The following is a 13,000-nucleotide window of genomic DNA, read 5'->3' as shown; positions in this document are numbered from 1 at the left end:
TTCTGTTTTTAGAACTAAAATATCATTTTTTTTTTTTTTTTAATAGTGCAAAGTGGAGGGCGCAACATTTTTTTTTTAATTAAGTGCCGGGGGACCGCGTGCGGCCTCTGCAGTGTCTCCTACCTGGTCTTCAGTGATGCGGAGTCATGTGACAAATTGCCATGGCAACACGCGTCCAATGACGCCGTGGGTCATGTGACATCACTTCACATGACCCGTCTGTCATTTGACGCCGGCTTTTAGATAAGGGCCGGCACGGAGGCGCAGCGCACAAAGTTTGCGCACCCCTGGTGTAAAGAACGTATTTACCATGTTTAGAATTTCTTGAAATTGTCTACAGTATACTTTCCAAATAGTTTTTCTCTTCACTAAAAATTGCATTGGTGCCTCACTATACATACGCTAAACGTGAATCATAATGAAGAAAAGAAATTGTGAGTGTCGCGTTACTTATACACCTACAAACTTATATTGCATGTAGCATGTTGAGCCTTGTGTTGCATACCCTGGCAGCAGTAAAAGGTTGATAACAAAGGAGAGATGCTTAGTCCTGCCAGTACAAGTATGTATAACGTGTGGTGCATTATTCTTGTATCAATCTGACACGTGTTTTCCTGTGTTTTGCAGTAAGCGGCATGGCAGAGCGCTTGGCCAATCAGTTTGCTGTGTACAGGCCTGTCACAGATCTTTTCCTTCAGTATGTTAGTACAGGAAGAAAGGAGGATGCCAGATTCCTGTTGCAGGTAAACATACACTCCAACGGCATTTAAAAATACTGGAAGCAGGTTGATGCCTTAAAGGGACCACTTTGACGATTTATTTGCACACTAGTTTTTACAACCTAATTTTTCAATAGTTTTACAGTAGCTTCTGGAGAATTAGATCTGAAGCTTGTGAACATGCGACTCATTAACATGTTGATTTAATAAGAGATCACCATGTGCAATGAAGCCTTACATGCTGCTTCAGGAGAAATTCAGTTACGGAATCTGTGCAAAGTCAAACATTCCATTTAATATCCAGTTGCATTAACCTATGTGAACTTACCACTTCGATTTGCCATGTTTCATGCGTCCATCACTATTCTAATGATGTATATTTCTTTGTCCCATCCCCCCCTTCCCACCACCACATCTATCCCACAGCTTTATTTTGTGTGTGTGTGTGTGTGTGTGTGTGTGTGTGTGTGTGTGTGTGTGTGTGTGTGTGTGTGTGTGTGTGTGTGTGTGTGTGTGTGTGTGTGTGTGTGTGTGTGTGTGTGTAAAATGGTTTTTGAAGCAAAAAGTGGCACTGTGTGCTCATTTGCATGTCATTCCCCAGAATCCCTTGCTGCAGTGGAAGTGCTGTGTGCTGGGTGATAATGGTGAAAGGCGGGGTAGCAGACCAGCCTAAGACATGCAGATGATCAATCGGTTGTATTTACATTTTTATATATATATATATATATATATATATATATATATATATATATATATATATGTGTGTGTGTGTGTATATATGTGTGTGTGTGTGTATATATATGTGTGTGTGTGTGTATATATATATATATATATATATATACATACACACACACACACACACACATATATATAATGTGTGTGTGTATATATATATATTTATATATATATATGTATATATGTATATATGTACTGCTGTCGTTTGTTATAGCCTATTGTTTTCTCTGTTGTATCATTGGATGATATTTCACTGGGGTTTGTGTTGGTCTTCCTCTGGATCAAAATACTGTAAATACAAATATAGGATAAAGTATCTGTCGTCTCAATGTAGCATAGATTGTAGAGATGGGCGACCATTGTTTTGTGGATTTGGACAGTTCCTTCCGCAATTCAGTCTCAAAAAGGGCGATTCGCCTTTTCTGGATTTTTTTAAATTGCAAATTGAGTCCAAAGGATTCCGCAATCCATTGGAACAGTCTTAAAAATCTTCAAATCCGTGGACAGATTGTATCCAATGGCGGTTTTTGACCCACATGCATTGAAACTGGAACAATCCATGTACGGAATTTACATTGTATATCGGATTTTGAATGGAAAGCGTGGAAAATTCCGGTATATGGATTTTTAGTTTTACTCATCTTTAATAGGTTGATTTTGATGGACACATCTTTGTTCAACCTCATCTACTATGCAACTGTATTATATAATCTTTCTTGCTTCCTGTGACCTTTATAATTTGGGAATTAAATTATAATTCAGACACGAAGAGCCTGAAAACGTATGGAAATATACAAAGGGTAAAAAACGTGTTCATATATTCTTTAACATAAGTGTTGTTTGTTCTAGCGGTTTCCCCCTGTGTATTCTTTTGCTAATACTCCCATCCATTTTAGGCATAGGTAAATCAAGTGAGGAAATATGTGCTTTTAAAGAGTAGCATCTTGTTTAAATATCAGTATTGCTTCTGCTAGTTGATTTCCTTATTAGAAACTAAATTTGCTTTCCTTTCCCGTGTATGTCACTGGCACAATAAATGAGAAAGGCAGGCTCCTCTCAGTAGCCCACATTCTCTGCAAAATTAGCAATCTTCAGGGAATGAGCCAACTGCATTCATGCCATTTTACTTGTGCTAAATATAAAACTGAGCCAATGCAGAAAGAGCTGTGGGTGAGCAGAGCTGCCACTGGCAGTGTACACAAACAGGCTCAGTCAGGGAGTCTTTTCCCAGCAGGTGGCAGTCAAACAATCACAGTGATCCTGCAGATTGCTGGGTTTGTGTAGACTCCCTGTGTCAAATTGAGGCCTGTTACCAATTTCCAATAGTAAATAGCACTATATTCACTTAAAATGCTTAGCAGCTGGTAAACCTGTAAGCCGTAGAAGAGAAGTAAAACTGCTGCTTTAGTCATCACAGCTTTTGTCAACAGTTGACATCAATTTGCATTTTAAGAAGCAATAAGAACAGAAGGATGTCTTTGTCGGATGGTGCTGCTTTCTGTTGGTAGCCGGGATCTTACACATGCAGAATTGAGCATTACGCATCTTCGTTTTCTTTTGCTGCTTTTGTGGATAGGTGCATCTTGCAAACTGATCAATACATTGACTAATCAGCACTGACTTGCACAGTGTTTATGGGTGGAATTGCCAATGCAACTTGTAATGAATGCTGCATTTGATCGTGACAACCCTTAACATTGTACATTCTGCAGCTGCTTTCAACAAGGCCGTAGCTTTGTGGGAAATGCCATAGTTCTTGTATAGAAATCTTGTGCTATTGTAAAGCGAAGTCCGATTACTTCCCTTTTAGATAACTGTGTAACCTAAGGGATTTGGTTTTGACAAGGACGGGTTCTTGAAGTCGCTGTGCTCAATGCTGTGCAGTATTTTTCATTCAAGTTTCAACTTCACATAAAGGAAAAACTGGACTACAAATCCCAGAACAGTATGCAAGTTTAACAACAACAATTAGGCTAAGTCCATGCTGCCACAGACCGCGCGGGCGGCAGCAGGAGGGGGCGCGCGTTGCTCGAGAAATCAGTTGAAACTCCTCACTCTCTCCCCCCCCTGTACTCGCTCTCCTCCCCCCCTGCTCTCCTCCCCCCCGCTCTCCTCCCCCCCCCCCCCGTCCTCGCTCTCCTCCCCGTCCTCGCTCTCCTCCCCCCCCGTCCTCGCTCTCCTCCCCCCCCCGTCCTCGATCTCCCCCCCGTCCTCGCTCTCCTCCCCCCCCGTCCTTGCGCTTCTCCTCCCCCCCCCCCCGTCCTCGCTCTTCTCCCCCCCGCCCTGTCCTCGCTCTTCTCCTCCCCCCCCCCCCCGTCCTCACTCCCCCCCCCCCGTCCTCGCTCTCCTCCCCCCTCCTCGCTCTGCTCCCCCCGTCATCGCTCTCCTCCCCCCGTCCTCGCTCTCCTCCCCCCTCCCCCCGTCCTCGCTCTCCTCCCCCCGCCCCCGCTCTCCTGCCCCCGCTCTCCTCCCCCCAGCCCCGTCCTTGATCTCCTCCCCCCGTCCTCACTCTCCTCCTCCGGTCCTCGCTCTCCTTCCCCCCCGTCCTCTCCTCCCCCCTGTCCTCTCCTCCCCCCGTCCTCTCCTCCCCCCCCCCCCCCGTCCTCTCTCTCCTCCCCCCGTCCTCTCCTCCCCCCCCCCCCCCCCGTCCTCTCTCTCCTCCCCCCTCCTCGCTCTCCTGCTCGCTCTCCTCCCCCCTCCTTGCTCTCCTGCTCGCTCTCCTCCCCCCTCCTCGCTCTCCTCCCCCCGTCCTCGCTCTCCTCCCATCCTCGCTCTCCTCCCCCCCTCCCCCGTCCTCGCTCTCCTCCCCCCGTCCTCGCTCTCCTCCCCCCGTCCTCGCTCTCCTCCCCCCCGTCCTCGCTCTCCTCCCCCCGTCCTCGCTCTCATCCCCCCCGTCCTCGCTCTCTCCCTCCCCCCCGTCCTCGCTCTCCTCCCCCTCCCCCCCGTCTTCGCTCTCCTCCCCCCTGTCCTCGCTCTTCTCTCCCCTCCCCCCCTCGCTCTCCTCCCCCCCGTCCTCGCTCTCCTCCCCCCCGTCCTCGCTCTCCCTCCCCCCGTCCTCGCTCTCCCTCCCCCCGTCCTTGCTCTCCCTCCCCCGTCCTTGCTCTCCCTCCCCCGTCCTTGCTCTTCTCCCCCCCCCGTATCCTCGCTCTTCTCCCCCCCCCGTATCCTCGCTCTTCTCCCCCCCGTATCCTCGCTCTTCTCCCCCCCCCCGTATCCTCGCTCTTCTCCCCCCCCCCGTATCCTCGCTCTTCTCCCCCCCCCCGTATCCTCGCTCTTCTCCACCCCGTATCCCCCGTATCCTCGCTCTTCTCCCCCCCCCCCCGTATCCTCGCTCTTCTCCCCCCCCCCCCCCCCGTATCCTCGCTCTTCTCCTCCCCCCTGCTCGCTCTCCTCCCCCCCCTCCCACCTCGCTTACCAGCATTTCCCATTCCCCACTCCCTCTGACTTACTGTTAAAGATTATTTCATGTTCAGGAGAACATGTTTCGTCCCCCCAGACAGTGATGATACCGTAAACGTGTTAAGTGATCCAGATTTACCTCTGTGTACTTCCATATCCCTGCATTTCTCTACATAATGACTTTGCCTGGGGTCTGTCACGTTGATGTGCAGACATATCTGCTTTTCTGATAGCCTCATTAATTTGGAGGCGCAGACTCTGATTTCTAGCATCACCATAGATCTCAGTACTCACTGAAAAATAAAATCGGTATTTTTCCAATAAAATGCCTTTGTTTTGGTCCAGAACCAGACAATCTTACTGCTTTTTATCATCCATGGTTATGTCCGTTAGTTGTTTGCTAGAGGCAGTAGATAAAGGGGCTCACAGTTTGGACGTGCGATCGTCGGAAAGGATTAGATGGTGTTTGGGGTGGGAGTTGTGGGTCAGCAATGATAAAGTAATATTTTGAGGCATTTAACATACTCCGTGCCCAAGAAAGTCTTGTAACTAACGTGCAATATACACGCACTTCCAATGTCTCTTTTCTTTCTCACTTTGTTTTACTCTTCTGCACCTGCTTATAATGAAACGTGCTTTAACATGTACTCATTTCTACATTTCTTCTTTAATACTATTTTTTTTTGTGATAAACCGTTGCTGTCAGCTTTGTGTTACAGGCATTGTTACCAGCACAAGCGTAGTCAAACTTGATCTTTTATGTGAATTGGTAATCTCTTTTCTTTTTTCTTAATTTGAAGGGGGATAAAAAGCACTTCTCTTTAAGTTACTGTATGAGAATGTGACAACTGTGATAACTGTAAACTACAATATTGTCTCGCCTTCCCTGATTTTACTATAGTTTGTAATGTTGGATAGACACTTGATTTTTCTGGTTTGTCACACAAACTTATTTTTTTCAAGTTTAACTTTTGTCTCTCCCTCAAGAATTGACTGTCTGTTGCATAGAAAGCCTTTTATAAAACAGATTGAAATCAGTCCTTTTGTATGCATAAGTGTAGGTAATTATACTTTAAAGAGAACTTGCTTTGTACATTTTAATTTTTATAAAGAAACGAGCAGTTATCTCTCTGACACCTTATTAAATGTATAATTAACCTTCTGATCCCAAGCTCACTTGTGAATGCTTGGCAGTATAATTGGAGTCGAATAGTGTTTCTTTTTTTTTTCCCTCTTTCTTTTACAGTCCTAAACCTAATTTCTTGGGGCTGCTGAAACATTGGTTTATTTTTTTTCCCCCTTTTTTTTCTTTTAAACAAATCTCAAGCTTGCTGTGCCAAGGACATATTTATGACAGATTGGCATGATTAGGCAGGCCTCTGTTGTTTTGCATTTAATGATCTGCTACTGTATTTCTTTATAAGCTGCCATTAGGCTGTAATGATGCATTACTGTGCTATTAATCTTTTTTATTTTATTTTTTGTACTTTCCTTATTTAATGTTATGCATATAAGTTTTTCCCAGTGGCTTGGAGTTTCTGCACACTCCCCTAATGGCTCTTTTCTTTTTACAGCGGTGCAGCGCTATTGCAGAACAAACGCCGGTTCTGGTGTCTTTTATTTCAAGGACGACGCAGAGGTCGGGTGAGGTAAAGTAGAACACTTTAAGACAAGTAATTGCTTTACATGTGTACAATAAACAAGACACATATCGGGCAGAGGTGTGTTGTACCAATTCTGGAACATGTTCTAAACTTTTCACTTTAATAAAAGATACTTTAAAGCCATCGGATGAAAACAATTGAACAGCTGTTCAGTTGTATTTAATTGCACTTTAATTATTTTCTTTAGTGCTCAAAGACTGTTTAGTTCTTGTACCTTAATTCAACTGCAGTCAAGAGAAGGGAACATGCACCATGGTGGGATACTTGAGAAGCGTGCAGATTGTGTGCAATCACTACTACATGAATCGTGATGTTCATCAATCATGAACATGGCAGTTTCTTCACATTTCAGTCACCGATTGGGAATGGACGGGATCTCAAACTCCAGTGAAGTTTGTGACTGTCTAGGTGACAAAAATCCCAGTATTTTATAGTTTTGCCTGGTGTATGGAAATAAAATAAATCGGTTTATCAAGTCCTGGTAAGCACAAAGTTAAATGACTGGCCGTTAACACTCCAAGTCCATTTGAAACAAGATATGAATGTTTATGGTGCGTTTATAATATCAATACGATTTGCGAGTTGTTACTGATCACCTCCTATGGTATAAGCTTTATTCCCAGGTGACGCATTCACAAGATGCATTTATCCCTATACGTCCTGATCTTAAAGCAGGGCACACAAAAATACCAACTTGGTTTCTCTGGTATTTTAGTAAAGGAAATCGATTTTGTTTTGAAATATATATTTTTAGCTGCACCCACTCAGACTTTGTTCAAATACAAATTAGTATTTCTCCTTCCACGGTCAATAAAAAAATATTAGTACTCCAGTCCTTTAGAAATGAACCAACTGCAGTGACATGTAAAGGGTTAAATGTAGGCGTCTTATTTCCCTTTTACAAAAATCAGTCAATTAAGTGTCATTAAATATTTAAGTTTGTGTGTCAACATGGTAAACTGAAGTTTAGCAGGGGCTTGGTTTTTCCCATTGTGATATGTCACACTGTACTTTTCTTTTTTTCACCCCATTCACCCATCACCCTTTATTTGTACTCTGAATGAGGACATGCTTGCCCATTTTTTTCTCTATCCTTTACTTGTAAGATCCCCTTTTGAAATGAATCGGTCTTGATTTCTGAAGACCATCAAATATTTGCATTAAGCATGTCTACTTTTATTTTTTTTTAAGGAAGTAATTTTCCATGTTGAATTGTTGACTAGAAGTTTTTAATTTGTGGGATAGATGTGATTTCATCTTTAAATCCCTTGCGTATTGGAATGGCTGGGGTTCTGGGGTGCCATAAACATTCCAGTAATGGGCTCACGCGCTGACTTCTGTAGCGATCACGTAACTCGGTCCCGTTCTTAACTTCAGGAAGGAGAAGCCTCTACTTCCACTATGATCAAGTCTGGAACTCCAGACTTGATCAGCTGCTCCCACATTACAAATGTCTATGCCAATCTGGGACCAGCACTAGGGCCCAGTGCGTTACCAGTATGAATGAGGGGGAGCTTGTAGTTTGTGTTTTTGTGACCGAGAGATCATCTATTGGTTGTTCTTCTATGTTATCATATCATATACTAACCGTGTGGTTTTCATGTCAATTTTTGTGCAGAGATTCTTACTTTTTACTTGCACTTAATACTCACTCTCTCGGCCAATTCTACAGACACAAGCAATCACTGGTCTACTTGAACTGATCCCCGATTTCCCAGAAAAGCAAGTTGTATACTCCTACCTTATGAAAAGCTATGGTAAACAACTCCTTAATACCTTAATATTATTCCAAGAACTGTCCGATTTACTGTGTATGTATATTGTTGCAGTTTGCTACAAACAAAGCAGAGTACTGTTTTTTTTCAATGTTTTTTTTTTTTTTTATGAAAATTCAAACAGATGGGGCAAAGTGGCTTAATTATTAACCAATAGTCTTCTGCAAATGTGCTTAGAGAAAGTGAGGTCGATTAATATTACAGTACAAATGTATATTTTATGCATGCATTCTACACTAAACAAATACATGTGCTAATATAAGAATTAAGTGCACAAAATATTTTATATATTAAAGCTAAGAAAAGTGCCTACTGAATTACTTCAGGTCAACATGGTTTTGTATTGTGCCTAGTGAAAGTGAGTTTAATATTACAGTACAGCTGGATCTCATGTATACACTGAAGCGGGGAACCAATACATGTATATTGTATGTGCATAATGCCCCGATCTCTCAAAGATGCTTAAATGTTTCTTTTAGAGCTTGCCTTTGCTTTTCCTTCTCAGCACTTGCTTGTACTTCACGCTCATAGTCCGGCAACGTCTGAGAAATAGTAATGTCAGATTTGGTGCCGTGCAAATCACTGCAGCCTTCATACTTCATTTAGATGGAATTCTTTAACTAGCCCCTAACAAATGCAGTATCATTTGTTTTGACATAAAAGATGCCTGAACCCTTTTGCTACTCCTGTCCCAATTTCAGTGAAAGGAATGAACTCTGAAAAGAAACATTACAAATTGTAGACACTACAGAGAAAGCAAAAGAGGGAAAAAAAACAAGCGGCGTGAATGCCGAAAACCCTAATCGGGACTGAAAAAAAATGTATGTAAAGGAAGTACTGACTTTAAAAACTTCAATATAGTGAAAACTGGGGTCGCGCTGTTTAATTCCGTCCCTGCCAGTCTTTAAAATAGAAGTGAATGCAGGCACTCTGACATTAAGTAAGCGTCTTAAGAGCACTCGCTGAGACTGGCTCTGTCATTGAGACTCATTGAATGCCTGACCCTTATCTGGTCTTGATGATTTCACATGTTTACCTGCATTGTCCCGTCATTGCAAATCCCAATATACGTTGGTAAGTTGGTTAGCTTTGTGATTCTTATTTTAATATGCCCATAATGTGTTAAACTGATTGTAAGGTAAAGCTGATTTTTTTTTTTTTTTTTTTTTTTTTTCTTATTGTTTGTTCTTTTCTTAATACGCCCACCAGCATTCAACAAAGATGTGGCTTCAGCGACTGCTTTGTACGAGGAATTGAAAGCCGAAAAATTGAATCCAGATGAGCTGTTTTTAAAACGCTTGGCAGTCCTTCTAAAAGATGCCGGAGAGCCTGTCCCTTTCACTGAGCCCCCTGTGAGTGTTTTCTAATTACAAACACATACCTCTACAGATTTATGAATATTCCTTATGCTAATAACAGCAGAACAAAACAAAAAAAAAAGTTGTCTACTTAATTACACAGGGATTAGATCTCAATAGAGAATTCTCCCAGGGACCCGTGCATGTGAAGTGCTAGATTTGGGCGTTGCAGGATTAATTGTATGTTCCGTTGTACTTGTGGGAGAAGATAACCTTCTGTGGATTATTGTGTTGAAAGCATAAGATATTATCAGGCCCACATCTACAGGTCATTTTGCAGGTATGAGTTTGCCCGCGATCCTCTGCGGTAGCTATCTCGGCGTTTTCAAGCATAAAAGAGAACTTTAATGTGCTTCAGTACCAACGAGTTATTTTTATTAACCAGTAATTGCTTTTGTTTTTGATTACTTTGGCGTAACTGGGTTTACCGCAAAACAAAATATATCTTCATATATGCAGCTTGACCATTTGATGCTGTGCTGAATGCTGCTTACAAGTTTGTAAGAGCATTTGAATGTCACAGTTAATCTATACCCACTCTTCTGAGTTCATTTTTTATATATAAATACCTAAGATAATAAGCACCATTCTTCCTTGTAGCTTTTTGGGGCATTTTGTTTTCTTGCTTTTTTTTTTTTTTTTCATCCTTTGCGAATACATTATTCCTCACATCTATGGTGGTTTCCTCAAGTTTAAAGAAAAAATAGATTCTGCGTGGCTAAAATGCCAGCCATGTGACCCTATTTCTTGGAAATTGAGATGTTATCAGAAAATGATGGATGTGATGTTTTAAAGGGCAGGGGAAGAGAAGGCTGTAGAGCAGTAACCCAAGTAAATGGCACCAAAATCTATTAATTGCCAGTGAGGCTCGTTAGGCATGTGGTGCTCTTGCACTTTTGGACTGTAAGTTTTGAGCTTCACAAAGTCTGTAGCCTAATGCCGTTTAATCTTTCATGTTTTATTTAATTATTGCAGGTAGCATGACTTTTTATTTTTTTCTAAACCTTCCTTATTATATATGTAGCCCTCTTTCTCAATGCCTAAGGGAACTGTGCATGCTGCTGTACCTGTCTGCTCACAGGAGGCCTGGGGTGAGCTCTTTGAAGGATCCCAGCGGTGGTGATATAACCCCTCACAGGACCCAATATACAGTAATGAGTAATACACCACACATCTATATAACTAAGCTTTAATGTACACACACACTAAACACAGATAACACAATAAACGGTACCCACAGTATAACACACTGACCCAACACGTGGTGTTTCCCCCAAAGTACTGTGGGTGCTGTGGCACCTGTCCCAGCAAGTCACACCCAAATGTGAAGTAGCACTACCCCCTGTGGATGCAGGTGCACGTTGGGTAGCTGCCTGGTTACTCCAGTACCAGGTGCTGCTTGGTGTGGTGTGTTGGAGCGGATCCCACATAACGGGGCCTCCAACACAAATCCCCTCTCGCCTAAGGGTCCTGATCCTCCTTACAGTGAGAGCTTCAGCCGGAGGGTCTCGCGCAATGTCTCAGGGTCCTGTGGCCTGGTCCCAGGCCGCAGTGTGCCGCGTGGCCGTCCGGTCACCAGCGCAGCAGTACTACTATAGTACTAAAGGGGAAGAGTCCCTACCTAGGGCCTTCCCTGCAACACTCCGCTAGGGCCTAGCTGGGGCGGCTCAGGGCCAAGGGCACGATCTAGGCCTAATCCATGGGAGCACTGCTCCCTGGATGCTACCTTCCAGGTTGCTGCCTCCGTCTCGACTGAGCACGCTGGCTCCTTGTCTCAGAGGATATCCTGTTCCTTTCAGGCTGCTTCAATCCCATTGGCTGGGACAGCCCACCTGATCTCCCTCCCCCCAAGGATTCTGGGACTCGTAGTGGCAACCAAGCACCGGAGTTGAGGGGGATTCTGCTGCATATACTTGATTGTTTAATCCTCCTGTACTTTCTAATTCAGCGTTCGATGTGGTGCTGCTGCTGCTGCAAAAAAAAAAAAAAAAAGACCACCTCGGATAATTTTCTCAACACTGCTTTGTAACTGAACCCTGATCACCGCATCATTGGAATTGCTATAGTATTCTTGTCGAGTTGGTTAAAAAGTCCTAAAAAAAATGCAGCACAGTTTGCTTTGTCCATTTAGGATTTTAAAGGAACAATTAATAAAACACTGGGGGTGAGGGGGAAACCAGTAGCTTGTAATACAGTAGCAAGTGCGTTCACATTTTTCAGGCCAGCAATATTTTACGAGATGGTGCTGGTCTTCTTGAGGGCCTCCATGTTATTGGGCAGCTTCTTTTCTCAACTATTCAGTTAGCCATTGGTTGTAGATGTTCCATATTCCTTACTGTGTGTGCAGCATTGAAAAAAGGTGATGGACAAGAAGCAAAAGGTGACACTTGCATGTCATTACCCAGAATTCCTGGCTGCAGTGGATACCAAGAGATAATGAGGAAGGCAGGGTTGCCGACCTGTCATGCGACGTGCTCACAAGTGGTATTTTTGTCTGAGTTTTGTGCAGCGCTTGTTTTTCTAATTCTTCATTCTCCCGTAGTTCAGCCATGTATTGAAAACTTATGAAAACTAAAGCAGTTTCATCTCCCACTTGAATTTCATTATTTTAGGAAATGCTGAGTCCGTTGTTGATTATTTTGTTTCTTTTTCCCCTTTTATGTTCTCCAGGAGACGTTCAAATTCTACGCAGACAAACTAAGGCGAGGGAATCAAGACTCCTCCGAAGATCAACACTAGTGCTTTTATTCCATAAATATTGACTGTTCAAATTTTCTTTTGTTTTTTTAATTTTTTTTGTATGTGTATTTTGTTGCTCACGGAGAAAAATATTGTGACAAAGCTATGTTCTGCAAATGATATTTAATAATGGGGAAAAATAAAAAAAATAAAAAATAATTGTGCATGGTTTATTTTTTGTATGGGTGGGCACTTGCAATGTTATTCATTCATCTTGCTTGAATGGTAATGTTTTCATTTGAACAAGTCTATGACTGTCAGAGGTTTGCAATGTATTATTGCATGCCCCTCCAGAAATCAAGGAGTTAACTCTCTGGCACCTTTAATGCATTCAGCATACTGGCAGCAACTTAGAGTAGATACAGCAACGTCCCCATTTGTTCTCAAATAATATATCATAAAAGCCCTATCGTCCTGACCTTCATAAGTGATTTTCATGGACATGATCTTTTCCCCATTCAGGTGCCGTATTACAGTGTTATTTAGCATGGAAAACAGAAAATAGGGGCGCCCTAACCTCTATAATTAGTGATAAAATTATAAATCACCATAAACATCACAATAATCATGAGTGACAACGATTGATAGTGCTCAAATACAACCGTGCTGAA

At 42.8% G+C, this 13,000-nt stretch overlaps 1 protein-coding gene across 1 annotated transcript in view; it reads left to right on the top strand.

Moving 5' to 3' along the window:
- The window catches only part of LRPPRC (leucine rich pentatricopeptide repeat containing), a 129,966-nt gene extending 117,418 nt beyond the window's left edge, over nt 1–12,548 (top strand). Inside the window, exons 34-38 of the mRNA XM_075595782.1 lie at nt 628–743; nt 6,428–6,502; nt 8,190–8,274; nt 9,502–9,644; nt 12,321–12,548. Of these exons, the coding sequence (XP_075451897.1) occupies nt 628–743; nt 6,428–6,502; nt 8,190–8,274; nt 9,502–9,644; nt 12,321–12,389 (488 nt within the window). The 3' untranslated portion in view covers nt 12,390–12,548. The remainder of the gene's footprint in view (nt 1–627; nt 744–6,427; nt 6,503–8,189; nt 8,275–9,501; nt 9,645–12,320) is intronic.
- Nucleotides 12,549–13,000: the final 452 nt, after the last annotated feature.

This window comes from Ascaphus truei, chromosome 4 (genome assembly GCF_040206685.1).
Source record: "Ascaphus truei isolate aAscTru1 chromosome 4, aAscTru1.hap1, whole genome shotgun sequence".
Taxonomy (NCBI): domain Eukaryota; kingdom Metazoa; phylum Chordata; class Amphibia; order Anura; family Ascaphidae; genus Ascaphus; species Ascaphus truei.
This window is presented reverse-complemented; position numbering and strand designations above follow the sequence as displayed.